The 21,773-nt window shown below is 40.9% G+C and overlaps 1 protein-coding gene across 6 annotated transcripts; it reads left to right on the forward strand.

Annotated features, from left to right (window-relative positions):
* Positions 1-356: 356 nt before the first annotated feature.
* lemd1 (LEM domain containing 1) lies at positions 357-21,767 on the forward strand. 6 transcript variants are annotated; one of them, XM_046343993.1, is made up of 11 exons: positions 7,105-7,187; positions 7,417-7,786; positions 13,645-13,747; positions 13,842-13,964; positions 17,373-17,437; positions 17,716-17,790; positions 19,447-19,539; positions 19,666-19,761; positions 19,932-20,021; positions 20,508-20,572; positions 20,885-21,767. In XM_046343993.1, exons 2-11 carry the CDS (start codon positions 7,574-7,576, stop codon positions 21,168-21,170), a joined length of 1,209 nt encoding a protein of 402 aa, XP_046199949.1. In that variant the 5' UTR covers positions 7,105-7,187; positions 7,417-7,573; the 3' UTR covers positions 21,171-21,767. The 6 variants fall into 6 exon arrangements, with proteins under 6 accessions (XP_046199953.1, XP_046199954.1, XP_046199949.1 ...); XM_046343994.1 differs by having other exon boundaries at positions 19,935-20,021; XM_046343997.1 differs by lacking the exons at positions 7,105-7,187; positions 7,417-7,786 and adding an exon at positions 357-434.
* The last annotated feature ends 6 nt before the right edge of the window (positions 21,768-21,773 follow it).

Below are 21,773 nucleotides of genomic sequence, written 5' to 3' on the forward strand. Positions count from 1 at the left end.
GCACACTGCCAACTCGGAATCTTAAGAACTCTCATTCAAAGAAACCCCCTAAAATAAGGACTTGTTAAAAGCCAGGACACATTCTCTCTCCCAGTCCTTGTGTTTTTCCCCTTTCATTTCCCCATGTGAAGAGGGATTTTTGCTTGATTATTCTCCATCATGGCAACTAGGGTTTCTAAAATTGTCATTCCAGCAGCATTTCGTCAGATTTGTGAATTTGTGAGTATTGTCAGCAATTGATCCTTCAAAGGTCTCTCTCTCTTTCAGTTTTCATTCTGCTTTACTCCCTCGGTCTCTCCACTCTTCTCTCGCCTCCTGCTTACACATTAACTCCTCCTCCCCACTACCCATTGTCTCTCTACAGTATCAGGCTGAGGGGATGCCATAGCCTACTCGCTCCAGTGAGGACACAGCCAGAAGATGAGGAAATGGAGGTAAGTGAAAGATTTATTACATCGAATAAATCTGCCCATCAGTAAACTGTGGACTTAGGGCTAGTGTGTGAAAGCTACTTGTCCATGTTTTGGTAATTGTTATCTGGTTGCATGAAAAAGGCAGCTTCAAATGAGAAGATCATAATGTTGTTCTTCTGCTTATAGAATCCAGTGTTTGGTCTGTGATAGTGAATATGTAGTCTGACAGTAGTAGTAGGTGCATGTGTATTGAATGAATAGTGGGTTGCAATGTGACTCGCTAGACATTTGATTGCTGTCCCCTATTCCTGTGTATTAGAGAAACAAGCAAATACCTATGTGAGATGGAGTTTAAAACACAACTGCAAATAATGGAATGTATCGTATCCTGCACTGTAATAGTGAAGAGCAACCCAGAATGTATTTTTATCTTCATTTTGTTTTGTCCATTACTCCACAGTATGTATGTGATTACATTCCACACAGACATATATTACATAAACACACTGACATACACTTCTGGTGTGTCTGACAGTGTGACAATGACTTCAATTGGCTCCCAGTGGAGATGAAACATTGTAGGATGTTTGGGATTAGTACTAATCCTCCTGGCTGTGCTTCCCTGAGATTCACCTTATCGTCTGGCCAGTGTCTGACACACAGCAGAGCAGAGGCCTTGCTAATTTATGCCTGGACATGCATCAGTAGGCTCTCTTGCGTTATAGGATCTGGAGGAGGGAGGGGGCCAGAGGGGGCTGTCAACCCAGGGTTTGAATTGGGTGTCTGGGGAAAGAAGACTTATTAGGGGTGTGAGAGCTCACTGCTTTCCAAAAAAGTGAGCAGGGAATATTCTCACCAATAATAGCCATCTAATGTCTGCCGGACAAATGAATGATCACCCTGGCTGGCTGGGAGACTATTAGAACAGAATAATAATGAGATGGGACAATAGTACAATGGCAGGCAAGATAGTACAGTAAGTTACTAGAGCATTGTCATATAATTGTAGGTACTGTAGGGCCTTCATATCTAAAGCATTAATTCCAGGTACAAAGGACAGTGCAAATAAAGCTCTGAATGTACTGTAGCCTTAGTTCTATTGCATTTAGGCCTGTTCTCTACTCACTTTCTGTCTTAAGATGGCCTGGCTATATACACTGAGTGTACCAAACATTAGGAACACCTTCCTAATATTAAGTTGCACCTCTTTTTATCCTCAGAACAGCCTCAATTTGTCAAGGCATGGACTCTACAAGGTGTCGAAAGCGTTCCACAGGGATGCTGGCCCATGTTGACTCCAATGCTTCCCATAGTTGTGTCAAGTTGGCTGGATGTCCTTTGGTTGGTGGACCATTCTTGATACATACGGGAAATTAAAACTGAAAAACCCAGCAGCATTGCAGTTCTTGACACAAACCGGGGCGCCTGGCACCTAATACCACACCCCGTTCAAAGGCACTTCAATCTTTTGTCTTGTCCATTCACCCTCTGAATGGGACACATACACAATTCATGTCTCAATTGTCTAAAGGCTTAATCATCCTTCTTTAACCTGTCTCCTCCCCTTTATCTACAAGGATTGAAGAGGATTTACCAGTGACATCAATAAGGGATTATAGTTTTCACCTGGTCAGTTTATGTCATGGAAAGAGCAGGTGTTCTTAATGTTTTAATATACTCAGTCTACAAACCCCACATGGAAAAGTGCAGGTTTAAGAACAAAATTGGTTGGCAGTCTATAATTGTCCTACCCTCTTTGTGCTTTGTCTGAATAACTGTCCACTGCAGAGCAGAAGCCCTGTTCTGCAGTGGACAGTCACAGCCGTACAGGAAGCTTTGTGCTCGAGTTCAGAGAAAAAAAAACTTGCCTCAATGGGGCTTTTGTTGTTTGAGTTGGAGACACAGAAAGCACCAGAAACCCTGAACACTGACTGACAAATACCTGGCCCCCCTGTGCCTCAAATACCACAGCTTTGCTCTTGATACAATTTCAACAAATACTGCCTCTGTCCTCCTCAGTTCCCCATTTTATTCCCTGAGCTAGACTACAGCATCCATGTTTGTACTTTTTCCTCAACAGAGATGGCCAGCTTGAATGACCTGAATAAAGTGAACAGGGGACGTGTCTGACTGGTACAGACCAATAAAGAGAAGGGGAGAGTTAATAGTGATTGAGTTAAAGGCCCAATGTAGTCAAAAACATGATTTCCCTGTGTTTTATATATATTTCCACACTATGAAATTGTGAAAATTATGATAATACCATTTTAGTGTAAGGACATTTAGAAAATAGAGCCTGAAATTTCAGCCTGTTCTTGTGGCCTTCCTATTGACATCAGCAGGCGGTGAATTAGTTCATAGACCAATAAGAAACAGAGTTTCAAACCTCTCTGTCAAAAACAGCTAGTGTTCAGTTTCCCCCTCCCCACTCCCAGAGAGTCCTAGAAAAATTATTGCTTGAGAAATTGCTCTTTACTAAAAAACTTTTTGAACATTTTAAACAAAAACAATTGCAGTAAGGTACTTAATTGTTACACAGAAATTATTTGATATTAAGATAAAAATGGCTGCATTGGACCTTTAATAGTGATTTATGTATGTATTTCAGTCAGAAGGGCTGCACAGAAGACATTGCACTAATGGTAGGTACAGTTGGCCCCTTTGTTAAATAACATGTTTGGATGTCTGTCTCTATAGCTTTGGGTATGCTGTATAGGGAATTGGTTTGCAACAGAAGAAAAATCCTATCTATTGCATTGTTTTAATTTTTTTTTTTTAATCTTGAGGTGTGAGGGTTGTGTGTTTTGGACTTATCCTGGAAACACTGTTAGGCTACCAGTTTTGATTGGACAAGGCTGAGTCTCTAAAAATAGCATATCTTAAATGGGCAGACTGTTCTGTCCATGCAACTAAAGCTTATCGTCCAGTTCCCAATCCCAAATATTGCCTCTGTTTGCACAAAGATTTAGTTAATTACCCAAAACTGCTTAGCTCTCTGTGTCTCAGTCATGAATGAATCAATGCTGAGGTCATTCTCCGATCCTTTGTCTGTGGTTCCAAACGTCAGGAAGAGGCCTGCCACTGAATAGAAATGACTGTTTACATAATCTGTCTTGTATTCACTGCTTTCCTTTAACACCACAAACACCCTTTTGATTAACACTTTACCTTTTTCCTTTAGACATTAACTGAAAGATTTGGAAAGAGTATTTGTGTAATTGAGTATTAAATGGCTTGCAGATAGATATGTTAGAATGATGCGTTGAATAGGGATCACTGTACGTACAGCCGAATATTTCACTTTCCTCTGTCAAAAACACAATTCTTGTTCATTCACTGAGGAATCAGTTAGAAAAATAAAAGAATAATGAGATACTATAATTTATTTCCTCCAAGGCCTTGAAGACTACCAGTTCAGTTTCTTTGGTCAATTATTCAAAGGGATATGAGTTTTAAATCCTGACCAGTGCCTCCCTGCAACCTGCCCTTGTTATAATTACTCCTTTTCCAGCTTTTGATATTAAAATAATGCGTCTCAACATATTGCTGCATAACATTTTGGAGGTTAATAAACAAAAGAAGCACATTGGGACTATTCAGAAGTTTGTTGTTTTCCCTGATCATTTAGTCACGCCTGTGTTCTATGGCTTTCTATTCCTATGTGATTTCTCTCTGGTATGTCATGTAGGGTTTAAAGCCATTGTGTACAGAGTGGAAACGCAACCAGGGTACCGACTGTATTCTAAACATGAGGTACATGAGGAAGGATTATAATTTTGCCTCTATCACTTGCATATAGTCATAGTCTCTTTAATTATTGTACATCTATTATTTATTGATTCATAGGGCGGCGCACAATTGGCCCAGCGTTGTCCGGATTAGTGGAGGGTTCGGCTGGGGGTAGGCCATCATTGTAAAATAAGAATTTGTTCTTAACTGACTAGTTAAATAAAGGTTAAATAAAATAAAAATAACCATAGATATCACAAAATCTGGTCTCCAAATCAACAGTAGGAGCTTCATATAACATTTTAAATAGCCAAATAATATTTTTTGTCAAAGAATTAATCAAAATCAGCTGTCCATCATTTAGTGATAGCCTAAAGCATAAACACCTTCTATCCTTTGTGTTGGAGATAGGATGTAGTATCCTGTCAGATCATTATCCTCCCTCCAGCTGCTCAGTCCCCTATCTACATCTGCCTAGATGCCTAGAGCACGGTTTAAAAACCTGGCATTCCTCCCTGCCTGGAGGAAATGCAATGAGGTTGGTACTCTATCACTGTCTATGTCCACATGCCAGTAAATCTGTCTCAGTCACCTTGTTTGGCATGTATATCCTTTTGAAACCGCTGTTATACACACATAATCCCACTTTTCAAGGAGTAAATGAAACCTGTCTCTGAGAAAACTGCCAGGAGGATGGGAATGGCTGCTGTAGCCACTGGGTGTAATAATGTAAGACAATTGTACAAAATGAGGACCCAAGTCCGCCACTGTGATCTCATGGGAAACAAACCAAACCCAGACAAATAGCCTACATACAGGTAGGCAAACTGGTAAAAGGATATTTGTTACTCGGGTCCTATACTACAGGGCATACCTTTCGAAGCCGATAAACAAATAAGCATCTTCTTTTCTTCTGCAAGCATGACTGTATGCTCAAACTTCCACATTCTTTCTATGTCTTGCGTTCTTTATGCCAGCCTAAATGACAGAAGACGACAGGAAAAATGGATAACTATGGAGGCTCCGGAGGATATGGAAAACGACTGGGCCAGAGGTAGGTTACGTCACCTGTGGACCTCCTCATAGGTACTGTATGGGCATGTTTAGGTTTATCCTGAGAATGAAACATCTATAACATATAATCACACATTATATATATATATAATCACACATTATATTTATATATATATATATGTGTGTGTGTGTGTGTATGCATGTACATATGTACACACACACATATATACACACATACAGTTGAAGTCAGAAGTTTACATACACTTAGATTGGAGTCATTAAAACTTGTTTTTCAACCACTCCACAAATTTCATGTTAACAAACTATAGTTTTGACAAGTCGGTTGGGACATCTACTTTGTGCATGACACAAGTAATTAATTTTTCCAACAATTGTTTACAAATAGATTATTTCACTGTATCACAATTCCAGTGGTTCAGAAGTTTTACATACACTAAGTTGACTGTGCCTTTAAACAGCGTGGAAAATTCCAGAAAATGATGTCATGGCTTTAGAAGCTTCTGATAGGCTAACTGACATCAGTTGAGTCAATTGGAGGTGTACCTGTGGATGTATTTCAAGGACTACCTTCAAACTCAGTGCCTCTTTGCTTGACATCATGGGAAAGTCAAAAGAAATCAGCCATGACCTCAGAAAAAATTGTAGACCTCCACAAGTCTGGTTCATCCTTGGGAGCAATTTAAAAACGCCTGAAGGCACCACCTTCATCTGTACAAACAATAGTACGCATGTATAAACACCATGGGACCATGCCATCATACCGCTCAGGAAGAAGTCTCCTAGAGATGAACGTACTTTGGTGCGAAAAGTGCAAATCAATCCCAGAACAACAGCAAAGGACCTTGCGAAGATGCTGGAGGAAACGGGTACAAAAGCATCTAGATCCTCTGTAAAACTAGTCCTATATTGACATAACCTGAAAGGCCGCCATAAAAAAGCCAGACTAAGGTTCGCAACTGCACATGGGGACAAAGATCATACTTTCTGGAGAAATGTCCTCTGGTTTGATGAAACATAAATAGAACTGTTTCTCCTTAATGCCCATCGTTATGTTTGGAGGAAAAAGGGGGATGCTTGCAAGCTGAAGAACACCATCCCAACCGTGAAGCACGGGAGTGGCAGCATCATGTTGTGAGGGTGCTTTGCTGCAGGAGGGACTGATGCACTTCCCAAAATAGATGGCACCATGAGGAAGGACAATTATGTGGATATATTGAAGCAACATCTCAAGACATCAGTCAGGAAGGTAAAGCTTGGTCGCAACTGGGTCTTCCAAATGGACAATGACCCCAAGCATACTTCCAAAGTTGTGGCAAAATGGCTTAAGGACAACAAAGTCAAGCTTATTGGAGTGGCCATCACAAAGCCCTGACCTCAATCCTATAGAAAATGTGTGTAGAACTGAAAAAGCGAGCAAGGAGGCCTAAAAATCAGACTCAGTTACACCAGCTCTGTCAGGAGGAATGGGCCAAAATTCACCCAACTTATTGTGGGAAGCTTGTGGAAGGCTACCCGAAACGTTTGACCCAAGTGAAACAATTTAAAGGCAGTGCATGTAAACTTCTGACCCACTGGGAATGTGATGACTGAAATAAAAACTGAAATAATTCATTCTCTACTTTTCTTCTGACATTTCACATTCTTAAAATAAAGTGGTGATCCTAATTTACCTAAGACAGGGAATTTATACTCGTCTTAAATGTTGTGAATTGTGAAAAAAATACTTTAAATGTATTTGGCTAAGGTGTAGGTGAACTTCTGACTTTAACTAATATATATATATATATGACAAACCTGGTAAAGTAGAAAAATGTACCTGTAGCTTCCCCAAATGATGCCCCAGCCAGCATCACATGTAAATGTAGAAAAGTATTTCATCAGTGACATTTGTAAACGCAAGCAAGTGTGATTTGAAAAAGCATTTAATCAAGAAGCAACACAAGTCATTCGGCGCCAAATCAGAGAAACAGCCGACAACCGTGCCTTCACTGCAGTACCAGTCAAACAAAGGTAACTATTTTAAGGGTACAAGCGCTAAATAATGCATAAAAACGGTATCAACAACTAATGTCAGTTAATACTATTAAAGTGAAATGCCACTGACGTAGCTAAGGAATCATGACTAGTCTGACTCAATTAGCTTAGTTAGCTTAACTTACTGTAGCTCCTACAGTTGCAGCTGCTTGCTTGACTTGTTGGCTGGCAAATCAAGTAACTCGTGCCCTCTGCCCTCTTTCAGGCAGCACCTGTTTCTCCCGCTGGGTGACGCGGTAGCTAGCTAGCAACGATTGCTGGTTCATTGGCATTGGACCGTCTCTTTACTTCAATAGCTAGCTTGCTAAACAAGTTGGCATATTGCTTGCTTTGGTGTATTGGTCGGCCCCTGGACGCGTGACATGCCCGTGTTTGTAGAAGACCCCGCTCAGTTCTCCAAGCCGAGACTGAAGTCGGAGTTAATAGCCCACAAAGTCACCCTGCCTGCGGTGGAGAGCAAGAAGCAAGTTTATGTGGAACTATATTTGAAACATATCGTTCAGAAAAGTGCTGCAGATTTCTCTAGTGATGAGGAAGATGACGATGTTGTGGAAGTACAGGACAGTCAGGACTTTGTAAGTAGAGCTATCATGTCAATCGGATGGCTCGTTAATTATTTTGTATCAAGTAGCTCGAGTGAAACGCTTTATAACGTATACTGGTTCAAGCCAACATATGTGTTCTGATCTAGATCATTTGAGCTTTCTATAGCCAGTCCTCCTAATCTATTTGGGAATAGCAATCGATCGCATATAAACTCAGATCATAAGTAATTTATGCGGTTTTATCAGCATCCAGGATTAGACCCACCCGTTGTATAATATTATGTGTTCCTCCCTTATTCAGTCATTTGCTCACTAGGGAACGTTCAAATGGTTTTAGCTTAGCAGAGGTAGTCAACTATAAACGAATGCTGTACTTTATTCTATACTAACATTTAGCATACAGTGTTTACTATGTCTATGGGGTCAGATTTTCTGGTAAACTAAGTTAAACATGTTCTTGATACTGTCCCAGGGTGACTGCCTAATAGTAAAGGGAGGACACAAGGTTGCATGCAGCTGTTGTAACCCCATATCAACTAATAGCCTGAACTCTGCAAGGTCAGCTATATACTCGGTCTGGCTGGCTGGTCTGCAAAGGGGGGCAGGGAGGGGCCCATGAAGGGTGGGTCTTCCAGAACTGGGTCAACAATGCCATGCCATCATTCAGTGTGGTTTCACACTTAACTAGAGCTTTCAACAAGAATTAGGTTTTTGGTCTTAATTTAAGGTTAGCAGTGTGTTAAAGGTTAGATTTCAAGTCAGATTTTAAGAAGATACATTGTAGAAATAGGCACCATCGAGAGCATGGTTGCATCACCGCCTGGTATGGCAACAGCTTGGCATCCGACTGTAAGGCGCTACTGGGGGTAGTGCTTATGGTGGTGGTGCTCGGATCAGCTGTTTGTTCACGTGCCGCAATTTCTAATAACCCATCCGCAACCGCACGACTATATGTTATAAAGTGAAAATCTGAGGTCCACACCCAACCCTAACCCGCAAATATAGAAAATACGCTATAGGCTACAGTCAAAGATGGCAGAATTATTTTTTTGACAGAGGGTGCAGGATTTTGTTTTGTCCAATTTAGATATGTTTCTGCTTATAATTTACAACATGTTGGTAGGCTACTTGTTAGTCAACTTGTCTATAATGAGATACTTGTAGCTTTTCTTTCGTCATTATATGTTGCCCTTGACATTATATGTTGCCCTTGGGTTCGATACCACCCATACGTAGAATCTAAATGACTGTACCATTGCAAATGGCAAAAATATACCATTGCACAAAAGAACAATGTAATAGATCGATAGAATGAATTCTTCAATCTATAGTAGTTAACATCGGTAAAGTCTTCTCTGTCATCTTTTGCGGAGCAAAGACGTTTATGGACTGGGATGAAAATACAATAAAGCAATGCATATTTTATGTGGTTGAAATACTATCAACTTTTATTATGCTTTTATGATGAAGACAGCACCTTTACAGATCGTATCTAACTGAGCATTGCATTCTCTCAATCATATTTCTCCACTCCTGTTCCCAAATCCCAATTTTGCCGACATTTGGTGTATTATTTTACTGCAAGAAATGCTTAATTTTGCAGGAGTTATTATGAATTATAAACTGTGTGCTACCAGTCCTGAATGCTGATTTGCTGACAGCTGTGGTATATCAGACCGTATACCACAGGTATGACAAAACACATTATTTTTACTGCTCTAATTACATTGGTAACCAGTAGCAATAAGGCACCTCGGGGGTTCGTGGTATATGGCCAATATATCACGGCTAAGGGCTGTGTCCAGGCACTCGTGCCTAAGAATAGCCCTTAGCTGTGGTATATTGTCCATATACCACACCCAGAGGTGCCTTATTGCTTAAGACTATAGCCCAATTTGCACAGGACTAGTTTTTACTAGAGAACGTTGGTTATGTATTTATTACCCCAGAATATCCGTTATTCCTGAGGACAATTCAGATGGGATATGCCCCCTGTAATTATTGTTTTTTAAATGGACCGTTTTGACCGAATCCTGGAGGTTTGTTTTTCTAGGTGCGAAGATATTTCAACAAGTCCAGGCGATAACAGGATACACTGATAACTCCAGCTTGGTTCCCAAGTTTCTAAACCATACCAAACCATCTTTATTATAGTGTCGCCATGATATTTGAATTGAGGAAGTGTGATCATAATCATAATCATTAGGATATTTTACCGGGGCATTAAGACTTCCAAAATGCCCCCCAGCCTTCAGATGTGTTTAACAGTTAACTTGCACTTGATATGTGTTTTTAGGCTATAGATGAGAAAGTGAACTTGTTCCAAACGTGTAGCTCAGTTGTATGCTACTTTGCCATCTATTAACAGCAAGGGTTGCATTAAACAGGCGCAATATTTTTGTTAATGATGCATTTGGCCATGTTCAATTCATTCGCACAAAACATATAAACAAAAGCATTCACTGTGAAAGTTGTTACGTGTAGGCCATTCATATATAGGCTATGCGTAGCACAATTTATCCACTCAGGTCTTGTTTTCTTGCTCAAACTGTGAGCAACACAGGGATGTCGATTCACACTGGACTACTATTATTAACAGTAGGTTATTCTGGTTAGTCGTCCAGATGTCAGTTTTCATTTAACCCATCTAAACAGTAGGTTACAGTTCCCTTGACATGCCATTGGCCTATTTGAAGTCCTGTCTTGTGACTGTCAAATTTGTAAAGCACCTCACAATCATCACATAAAAAATATATTTTTTTACATTCAAACAGCTCTCCTGTGAATTTGTGACCTACACCTAGTTTCCTGAATCGGGTCACATAACATAGTCGACACTACTATCATTCTCTTTTACCACTTCACCAAATCTTTTTCTAACATTACTTGTCTGGCCCTCCCTTGTCTTTATTTTCAACTCTCCTTTCACAGCATTTATCTTATTCTTTTGCCTCCGGGGATTGATGTTAACTTTTTCTGCCCATTCCCAAAAGCATCATTTGGGGATTGGCTGTGTCAGCAATTTGGCGCGCATACAGTTAAGACCTAAAGTTTAGGGTTATGCACTAATTCCAAATAGCCTAAGATAATGAAAGAAAAACCTCAGTGTATATTATGTAAATTTCACAATAATTATACATTTTCTGTTTTTTAAAGGTTTTGTTTCTCTTTATTCCACCTGCCCGCCACCCATCCGCCCTACAGCCACACAATATTTAATGACCCTAAACCCAGCCTGCGGGGACTGGCGGTTATAAGTCAACCCGGGCATCACTATCATACAGCCTAGTACGGCCAAGCTTCCTGCCATCCAGGACCTCTATACTAGGCGTGTCAGAGGAAGGACCAAAAAATTGTCAGACTCCAGCCACCCAAGTCATAGCCTGCTCTCTCTGCTACCGCATGGCAGGTGGTACCGGTGTCAAGTGTAGGTCGAAAAGGCTCCTTAACAGCTTCTACCCCCAAGCCATAAATCTGCTGAACAACTAATCAAATGGATAACCAGACTATTTGCATTGACTATTTGCATTAACGCTGCTGTTTATTATCTATTCATAGTCACTTTACCCTTACCTACATGTACATATAACCTGTACCCCATTCACATTGACTTGGTACCCCCTGTATATAGCCTCATTGTTATTTTATTGTGTTACTTTTTTTGTTTATTTAGTAAATATTTTCTTAACTGCATTGTTGGATAAGGGCTTGTAAGTAAGCATTTCACGGTAAGGTCTACACCTGTTCTTTTCAGCGCATTTGACAAATCCGATTTGATTTGGTTTAGCTGTAATGGTGACTGGCTCTGGTAACTAGCGACACCCGGGGTTGTGTTCTCCAATGTCTTCTCAGCTGCTTTCTCTGGTCTAACACATGCTTGATGCTTTTAAAGGCTGCTGCTGCTGTACCGGATTGTCGTCTTTGCAACTTACAGCACAGTCAGCTAGTCTGCTAGTCTGTCAAGGACTATATATGAACACTGAAGTATTTTTCAATAAAGGCTAGAACCAAGCATTATGGATAAGTTGAATTGTAGACAAAACAGGGTGTCTTCGATGGAAGCTATAATGGGGGTGGAATTTGAACCGCTGTTAAACCACTTTGTACAACTTGCCGTTATATTGATGTTCTGCTGTAACAGCTAGTTTATCATGATGTTTGATTCAGCATTCAATTATCATTATAGTAGACATGATACATGCACTGCTCAAAAAATAAAGGGAACACTAAAATAACACATCCTAGATCTGAATGAATGTAATATTCTTATTAAACACTTTTTTCTTTACATAGTTGAATTTGCTGGCAACAAAATCACACAAATTATCAATGGAAATCAAAATGATCAACTCATGGAGGTCTGGATTTGGAGTCACACTCAAAATTAAAGTGGAAAACCACACTACAGGCTGATCCAACTTTGATGTAATGTCCTTAAAACAAGTCAAAATGAGGCTCAGTAGTGTGTGTGGCCTCCACGTGCCTGTATGACCTCCCTACAACGCCTGGGCATGCTCCTGATGAGGTGGCGGATGGTCTCCTGAGGGATCTCCTCCCAGACCTGGACTAAAGCATCCGCCAACTCCTGGACTGTCTGTGGTGCAAAGTGGCGTTGGTGGATGGAGCGAGGCATGATGTCCCAGATGTGCTCAATTGGATACAGGTCTGGGGAACGGGCGGGCCAGTCCATAGCATCAATGCCTTGCTCTTGCAGGAACTGCTGACACACTCCAGCCACATGAGGTCTAGCATTGTCTTGTAGGAACCCAGGGCCAACCGCACCAGCATATGGTCTCACAAGGGGTCTGAGGATCTCATCTCGGTACCTAATGGCAGTCAGGCTACCTCTGGCGAGCACATGGACGGCTGTGCAGCCCCCCAAAGAAATGCCACCCCACACCATGACTGACCCACCGCCAAACCGGTCATGCTGGAGGATGTTGCAGGCAGCAGAATGTTCTCCACGGTGTCTCCAGACTGTCACGTCTGTCACGTGCTCAGTGTGAACCTGCTTTCATCTATGAAGAGCACAGGGAGCCAGTGGCGAATTTGCCAATCTTGGTGTTCTCTGGCAAATGCCAAACGTCTGTCACGGTGTTGGGCTGTAAGCCCAACCCCCACCTGTGGACGTCGGGCCCTCATACCACCCTCATGGAGTCCGTTTCTGACCGTTTGAGCAGACACATGCACATTTGTGGCCTGCTGGAGGTCATTTTGCAGGGCTCTGGCAGTGCTCCTCCTTGCACAAAGGCAGAGGTAGCGGTCCTGCTGTTGAGTTGTTGCCCTCCTACGGCCTCCTCCACGTCTCCTGATGTACGGTCCTGTCTCCTGGTAGCGCCTCCATGCTCTGGACACTACACTGACAGACACAGCAAACCTTCTTGCCACAGCTCGCATTGATGTGCCATCCTGGATGAGCTGCACTACCTGAGCCACTTGTGTGGGTTGTAGACTCCATCTCATGCTACCACTAGAATGAAAGCACCACCAGCATTCAAAGGTGACCAAAACATCAGCCAGGAAGCATAGGAACTGAGAAGTGGTCTGTGGTCACCACCTGCAGAACCACTCCTTTATTGGGGTTGTCTTGCAAATTGCCCATCATTTCCACCTGTTGTCTTTTCCATTTGCACAACAACATGTGAAATTTATTGTCAATCAGTGTTGCTTCCTAAGTGGACAGTTTGATTTCACAGAAGTGTGATTGACTTGAAGTTACATTGTGTTGTTTAAGTGTTCCCTTTATTTTTTTGAGCAGTGTATATGTTTCTATTAGTACGATCAACATGACTGTGTATTACACTGTCTAGTTTAAGAGACAGTTCTCAGTTATGGTAAAAGTTGTGTAATGTCTTTTCATCATACATGGTAGTTTCCTGTCCCCATAGGAAGAGGAGAAAGATCCAGAGATGTTAGACCCCAGTGTACTGACAGATGATGAGCTTAAGACCACACTACTCAAATATGGAGTGGAAGTTGGACCCATTGTAGGTGAGATTATTCCCAGACTACACTGTTTACAGATGGCCTATTTACCTATATTATTATACAATGTATTCTCATCTTATGTTTGTGTGTGTGATAGCCACCACTAGGTCTATATATGAGAGGAAGTTGCAGAGGCTACTAAAACCTGCCCAGCCCAGGCAGAACGGTGGCACAGGGGATGCAGACCAGTACTCAGACAGTGAAGGGGACGAAGAGTCAGGTATGATTATTAAGATGTAACTTTCTAATGTCAACTTTGGGATCAGGGTGAAATGTGTGTGTGTGTATATTAGAGGTTGACTGATTAATCGGAATGGCCGATTTCAAGTTTTCATAACAATCGGAAATCAGTATTTTTGGAAGTCAGTTAACACAATCTTATTTTCAATGACGGCCTAGGAACGGTGGGTTAACTGCCTTGTTCAGGGGCAGAATGACAGATTTTTACCTTGTCAGCTCAGGGATTCAATCTTGCAACCTTACGGTTAACTAGTCTAACACTCTAACCACCTGCCTCACGAGGAGCCTGCCTGTTACGCTAATGCAGTAAGAAGCCAAGGTAAGTTGCTAGCTAGCATTAAACTTATCTTATAAAAAACAATCAATCAATCATAATCACTAGTTAACTACACATGGTTGATGATATTACTAGTTTATCTAGCGTGTCCTGCATTGCATATAATCAATGCGGTGTGCATTCGCAAAAAAGGACTGTCGTTGCTCCAACGTGCACCTAACCATAAACATCAATGCCTTTCTTTAAATCAATACACAGAAGTATATATTTTTAAACCTGCATATTTAGCTAAAAGAAAGGTTAGCAGGCAATATTAACCAGGTGAAATTGTGTCACTTTTCTTGCGTTCATTGCACGCAGAGTCAGGGTATATGCAGCAGTTTGGGCCGCCTGGCTCATTGCGAACTAATTTGCCAGAATTTTACATAATTATGACATAACATTGAAGGTTGTGCAATGTAACAGCAATATTTCGACTTAGGGATGCCAATTGTTAGATAAAATAGTATTTCACTGAAAGAATAAACGTTTTGTTTTTGAGATGATAGTTTCCGGATTCGACCATATTAATGACCTAAGGCTCGTATTTCTGTGTTATTATGTTATAATTAAGTCTATGATTTGATAGAGCAGTCTGACTGGGCGATGGTAGGCACCAGCAGGCTCGTAAGAATTCATTCAAACAGCACTTTTGTGCGTTTTGCCAGCAGCTCTTCCCTGTGCTTTAAGCATTGCGCTGTTTATGACTTCAAGCCTATCAACTCCCGAGATTAGGCTGGTGTAACCGATGTGAAATGGCTAGCTAGTTAGTGGGGTGAGCACTAATAGCGTTTCAAACATCACTCGCTCTGAGACATGGAGTAGTTGTTCTCCTTGCTCTGCATGTGTAACGCTGCTTCGAGGGTGGCTGTTGTCGATGTGTTCCTGGTTCGAGCCCAGGTAGCGGCGAGGAGAGGGATGGAAGCTATACTGTTACACTGGCAATACTAAAGTGCCTATAAGAACATCCAACAGTAAAAGGTATATGAAATACAAATCGTATAGAGAGAAATATTCCTATAATAACTACAACCTAAAACTTCTTACATGGGAATATTGAAGACTCATATTAAAAGGAACCACCAGCTTTCATATGTTCTCATGTTCTGAGCAAGGAACTTAAACGTTAGCTTTCTTACATGGCACATATTGCACTTTTACTTTCTTCTCCAGCACTTTGTTTTTGCATTATTTAAACCAAATTGAACATGTTTCATTATTTATTTGAGGCTAAATTGATTTTATTGATGTATTAAGTTAAAATAAGTGTTCATTCACTATTACCGTAATTGTAATTATTACAAATATTTTAATCGGTATCAGCTTTTTTTGGTCCTCCAATAATCGGAATTGGCGTTGAAAAATCATAATCGGTCGACCTCTAGTGTGTGTCTGTATATATCACACACACACACACACACACACACACACACACACACACACACACACACACACACACACACACACACACACACACACACACACACACACACACACACACACACACACACACACACACACACACACACACAAATCAAATCAAATTTTATTTGTCACATACACATGGTTAGCAGATGTTAATGCGAGTGTAGCGAAATGCTTGTGCTTCTAGTTCCGACAATGCAGTGATAACCAACAAGTAATCTAACTAACAATTCCAAAACTACTGTCTTATACACAGCCTGGAAATTTGGTGGGTCATTGTCCTGTTGAAAAACAAATGATAGTCCCACTAAGCGCAAACCAGATGGGATGCCATGCTGGTTAAGTGTGCCTTGAATTCTAAATAAATCACTGACAGTGTCACCAGCAAAGCACCCCCCAGCAAAGTACCCCCTCATGCTTCACGGTGGGAACCACCCATGCGGAGATCATCCGTTCACCTACTCTGCGTCTCACAAAGACATGCGAATGGAACCAAAAATCTCGAATTTGAACTCATCAGACCAAAAGACAGATTTCCACCAGTCTAATGTTCTTTGCTTGTGTTTCTTAGCCCAAGTAAGTATTTCTTATTGGTGTCCTTTAGTAGTGGTTTCATTGCTGCAATTCAACCATGAAGGCCTGATTCACGCAATCAACTGTTCAGAGGAGACGTTGACATGTGTCTGTTACTTAATCTATGAAGCATTTATTTGGGCTGCAATTTCAGAGGCTGGTAACTCTAATGAAAGTATCCTCTGCAGCAGAGGTAACGCTGGGTCTTCCATTCATGTGGCGGCCCTCATGAGAGCCAGTTTCATCATAGCACTTGATGGGTTTTGCGACTGCACTTGAAGAAACTTTCAAAGTACTTGAAATTATCCGAAATGTCTAACCTACATGTCTTAAATTAATGATGGACTGTAATTTCTCTTCCACAGTTTTGATGTCTTCACTGTTATTCTACAATGTAGAAAATAGTCAAAATAAATAAAAACCCTGGAATGTGTATGTGTCCAAACATTTGTCTGGTATTGTAGGTCAATCAGTAATTTACCCATGTGAACTATGACCTACCCTATTTTCTTACTTAACATTTTCAGGATTGACTGACCTTCATGTCTTAAAGTAATGATGGACTGTTGTTTCTCTTTGCTTATTTGAGCTGTTCTTGCCATAATATGGACTTGGTCTTTTACCAAATTCTTTATACCACCCCTACCTTGTCACAACTGATTAGCTCAAACGCATTAAGAAGGAAAATAAATACCACATTTTAACTTTTAACATGGCACACCTGTTAATTGAAATGCATTCCAGGTTACTACCTCATGAAGTTGGTTGAGAGAACGCCAAGAGTGCAAAACTGTCAAAGCAGAGGGTGTCTACCTTGAAGAATATAAAATATATTTGGATTTGTTTAACACTTTTTTTGGTTCCTACATGATTCCATGTGTTAGTTCACAGTTTCATGTCTTCACTATTATTCTATAATATAGTAAAATAAAAAATAAAAACCTTGAATGAGTAGATGTGTCAACTTTTGACTGGTACTGTATATGTGTATATATATAAATTAATTGCCATCATACTGTGCTGATATACCAGCAATCAATCTAATCTAATGGGTTTCTGCCTCTGATTTTGCAGTTTCACAACAAGGAAGCCCAGAGACGGTTTCATTAATGGAGGAAAACCTGCACGTTGACATGCGGGTGAGTGCATTCATACTCTGGTTTTCAGAACTGTGCTCAAAGCAAAGATCAGTACCTATGTTAAGCCTCTCATTCCTTTAAGAATAGTAAATGTCCTTTGCAGTTACAGTATGTCATGTTCCTCAAGATATGAAAGGAGAGAACATTGCCTGCAATGCCATCTGGTGGCAGTAATTGGTATCTCTGGACATGGATCTAATAATGAAAACTCTCTCAATGTAAAGATAAGTTATATTTTAGGAGTGGTTCTCAGCTAAGTTATTCCTTATTTTTAATAGATGGTACCACACTCATGGAATAATAAAAACACGGAATATCGCTATCATCAGTGTTTTATGCCTTCGTCCAGAATGGTAAATCTGCCTATTCATTATACCACCAGCACCATTATGTATTATTTATTCACAAAATCAATGTTTTAAAATGGGCGATGGAATTATTTCATGAGGGTAAAGCTTTTGTGTAATGGGATGATAATGGTGCCACCCTGGCAGCTGGTTCGAAGAGATCCGGGCCTCTTTGAAATCAATCCCGGGAGGAATGCAGGGTATCATGGGAATGTGGCTGAGTTGTCTGCCACAGCAGAGTGGGGGCAGCAGCTTCCCCCCTCACCTGTTACCCCTGGGCATGTGCTGAGCAGAACATCCTCTGTACTAGGACTGCCCACAGATTTAGGGATATACCACTACACTCACTGAACTTCCTCCCACTAACACTTTCATAATGACTTACTTTTTACAGACATTCCTCTTCGATGGGCATGGGATCTCTCCCCTTCTGCTAGCAATTCATTTAATATATACTGAATAAAAATATAAACGCAACATGCAACAATTTCAACGATTTTACTGAGTTACAGTTCATATAAGGAAATCAGTCAATTGAAATAAATTCATTAAAATTAAATACAATTTTCTTTGTCACATGTACAACAGGTGAAATACTTACTTACAAGCCTTAAGCCCTTAACCAACAATGCTTTAACACTTATTTTTCTTATATCTTAAGTAAAAAAAGAAAAAGAAGTAACAATAAAATTAAACGTCAGCAGTAAAATAACAATAGCGAGGCTATATACGGGGTACTTTTACAGAGTCAATGTGCAGGGGCACCGGTTAGTCGAGGTAATATGTACATGTAGGTAGAGTTAAAGAGACTATGCATAGATAATAAACAGAGTAGTCCTGGGCAGGGGCACAGCCATAGAGGGGCCTGGGAGGGCATAGGCCCACCCACTTGGGAGCCAGCCAATCAGAATGAGTTTTTCCCACAAAAGGGCTTTATTACAGACATAAATACTCCTCAGTTTCATCAGCTGTCCAGGTGGCTGGTTTCAGATGATCCCGCAGGTGAAGAAGCCGGAAGTGGAGGTCCTGGGCTGGTGTGGTTACACGTAGTCTGCGGTTGTGAAGCTGGTTGGACATACTGCCAAATTCTCTAAAACGACAGAGGCGGCTTATGGTAGAGAAATTAACATTAAATTCTCTGGCAATAGCTTTGGTGGACATTCCTGCAGTCAGCATGCCAATTGCACGTCCTTTAACTTGAGACATCTGTGGCATTGTGTTGTGTGACAACTGCACATTTAAGAGTGGCCATGTATTGCCCCCAGCACAAGGTACACCTGTGTAATGATCATGCTGTTTAATCAGCTTCTTGATATGCCATACCAGTCAGGTGGATAGATTATCTTGGCAAAGGAGAAATGCTCACTAACAGGGAAGTAAACAAATTTGTGCACACAATTTGAGAGAAATAAGATTTTTGTGCATATGGAACATTTCTGGGATATTTAATTTTAGCTCATGAAACATAAAACCAACACTTTACATTTTGCGTTTTATATTTTTGTTCAGTATAAAATGTGCATGAGTCTGGGCACCCTTTTCTCACTCCAAAGATGGTGCAAGGATTTTGGTGGGGTTTTTCACTTATGGAGAGTATATTCTAAGGGATCAAGCAAGCTGTTGGTGTATATTTATTTTAAAGTTCTGTCCTAACCCCTGCAGGTGTCGCCCCAGTCTGTGTCTCTGAGATGTGGTTGTGATGTTGACTCCTCTTTGTCCTCTAAGAGCTTCAGCATTACTCAAATGGTGGAGGAGGGAAGTTTGTTTTGAACTGATTTTGGTATCTAGTCTTAATGATCATATTTACTATGTAAAATATGCAATTCTAACAATCTCCACTGGAGTGATATGCTGTATTTACCTTTTCCTGTGGAACTACAGTTTGAGAGTCGGATCCCTCTCTCCAGTAGTGGACCAGAAATCAAGCGAGGGAACAACAGGAGTAGTAATCAAGGACCTTGCCCCAGGCCCTACTGGGTCAGTAGTATTCACAAACAGTTCAATAATCTTATCAGTGACAGGCTGGTGTTGGTGGTTATCGGGTTTCTGTGATTCACTGGGCGGTGGTAAACATTGTGTGGGTGTACAGGGCTGAGAGGGAAACGAGGATGTAACATTTAATTTGTGTGGTTTCTCACCTATTTTAGCAGGAAGTGGCGACGGTGGACAAGTATACGATGACTAACAGATCCCTATTCATCACCCCTAAGACATCCCTTTTCAAACGGCAAATCAAGGCACATACATTAGCTTCTTTACCCAAGTCTTTTACATTCTTTTTTTTACGCTCTTTCAACAGTTCATATACTTGTGCTTTCAGGTCTACATGCAGATCTGCAGGGCTCATTCTATTACTCTGTTTATAAATTGACTGTCAGTATGTGAGTTTAATTGGGTGGGTCTTCATGTATATAGCCAAGCCAGTGGTTTAATTAGTGCTCATTCATACCTAAATTAATGTTTTACTGAGAAAAGGTTGATACATTAGTTGACTGTACTTTCACTTGAGGACTTTAATCTTATGGTCTAGCTAGCACAATAATCACAAGTGTCTTTATCTGACTTTCCTGTTTCCCCCAACTTTTAATGATCTATTTTTGGCATTCCACCTGACCTGTTTTAAGGTGGTGAGGGCGGACACTGGTGTGGACACTTCTCTTTCCTCTCATCTATTTTGGTGTGTGTCAGTCTCTGATATGTTGTTCTGTTTGTCTGGTCTTTAGGAGCCAGTCACAGATGTTCTGATGGAGATGTTCCCAGAGACAGAACCCACACCAACTGGCATTGCGTAAGTCCAGTCTCTCATAAAAATACACTACACAGTAGACTAGAAATTAAAGAAGCCTGCAGTCACATCAGCCTTTGTCCAAACCTGGTTAAGCAGTCAGTTGCTACCGGTACCTTAATTGAAAGGTATCCTGTCTGGGTTATTCTGCAATCTATTGGTTCCTTCATATACAGTACTAAAACAGAATGCATCAGCCCCAGCAACTCTTTAGGACCAGAGTTGGAGAATTCTGGTTTACCTAAGTCTACTATAGGTACATGGAATATAAGTATTTGGGTACTACGATGTTGCTAATTCCCCCCTTTATTCCAGTGCCACCCGTCGGAGGCCTATCAAGGGTGCAGCGGGGCGACCGGTCCAGTTTAAATACCCAGACCTCCCTGCTAGTCCCATGACCCTACAGCGATGGGCAGTGGAGCATCGCCTGGTTCCTCTGTGGGTCCAGATCCTGGTCTTCTTCATCCTGGCCTGTCTCCTCTACCTCATCTATGCTGCCATGGAGGATAGCTTGGCCAATCCCTTTGTGACTTTGCTGGACAACCTCAGCATGGAGACGGGGACGGAGACTGAGGGGCTGTCCCTCCAGGCTGAACCCTAGGATATTCCTCTGCTCGTTCTCTAGGGAGGCATAATTCCCCTGCTCCTCCTCAATACTCTACACATTGGTTTACAGTTGTTGTGCGGAACATCATTTTGTTACCATCATTCAAAGCCTTTAAAAAAAAATCTACATATATATATATGGCTCTGGTGTCATTCTCCTTTGGACAATCCTGTTGGTTCGAAAATGTTACGGTGAAACCTACTGTGCTGTTCAAATGCATACAGGATCAGTGCAAGTGCAGAAAACAAATGACTAGGCCTACATTTTTTTAAATAATAAAAACATGTATGAAATTTGTAACTTGAGTTTTTGTACTTCTATTAAATATGTCTCAATGACAAATTCATGGAGTTACAGTATAAGCTACACTGTTGGTTTTGTTTGTGGCCTTGTTATCAAAAACAAGTAAAGTGTTATGTGGAGTTCACCAAAGATGTGGTCAAGACAAAATGTCAGGGACTTCAGTGTAATATGAAACATGCAAGTTGTTTTTTGTTTTTTCAAGAGTTGCTTATTGTGTAGTTGTCTGAGTTAATTTGAATAAAGAGCATTTGACATGTTCTGTCTAATAAAACAAGTGCTACATGGCAATTTGAT

The sequence above is a fragment of the Oncorhynchus gorbuscha genome, linkage group LG03, assembly GCF_021184085.1.
Source record: "Oncorhynchus gorbuscha isolate QuinsamMale2020 ecotype Even-year linkage group LG03, OgorEven_v1.0, whole genome shotgun sequence".
NCBI classification, from domain to species: domain Eukaryota; kingdom Metazoa; phylum Chordata; class Actinopteri; order Salmoniformes; family Salmonidae; genus Oncorhynchus; species Oncorhynchus gorbuscha.

Coding starts and splice junctions, on each gene's coding strand:
- lemd1 (XM_046343993.1), top strand. CDS start 7,574: ATGCCCGTGTTTGTAGAAGACCCCGCTCAGTTCTCCAAGCCGAGACTG. Junction 7,787..13,644: donor TACAGGACAGTCAGGACTTT/GTAAGTAGAGCT, acceptor CTGTCCCCATAG/GAAGAGGAGAAAGATCCAGA. Junction 19,762..19,931: donor CTTGCCCCAGGCCCTACTGG/GTCAGTAGTATT, acceptor CACCTATTTTAG/CAGGAAGTGGCGACGGTGGA.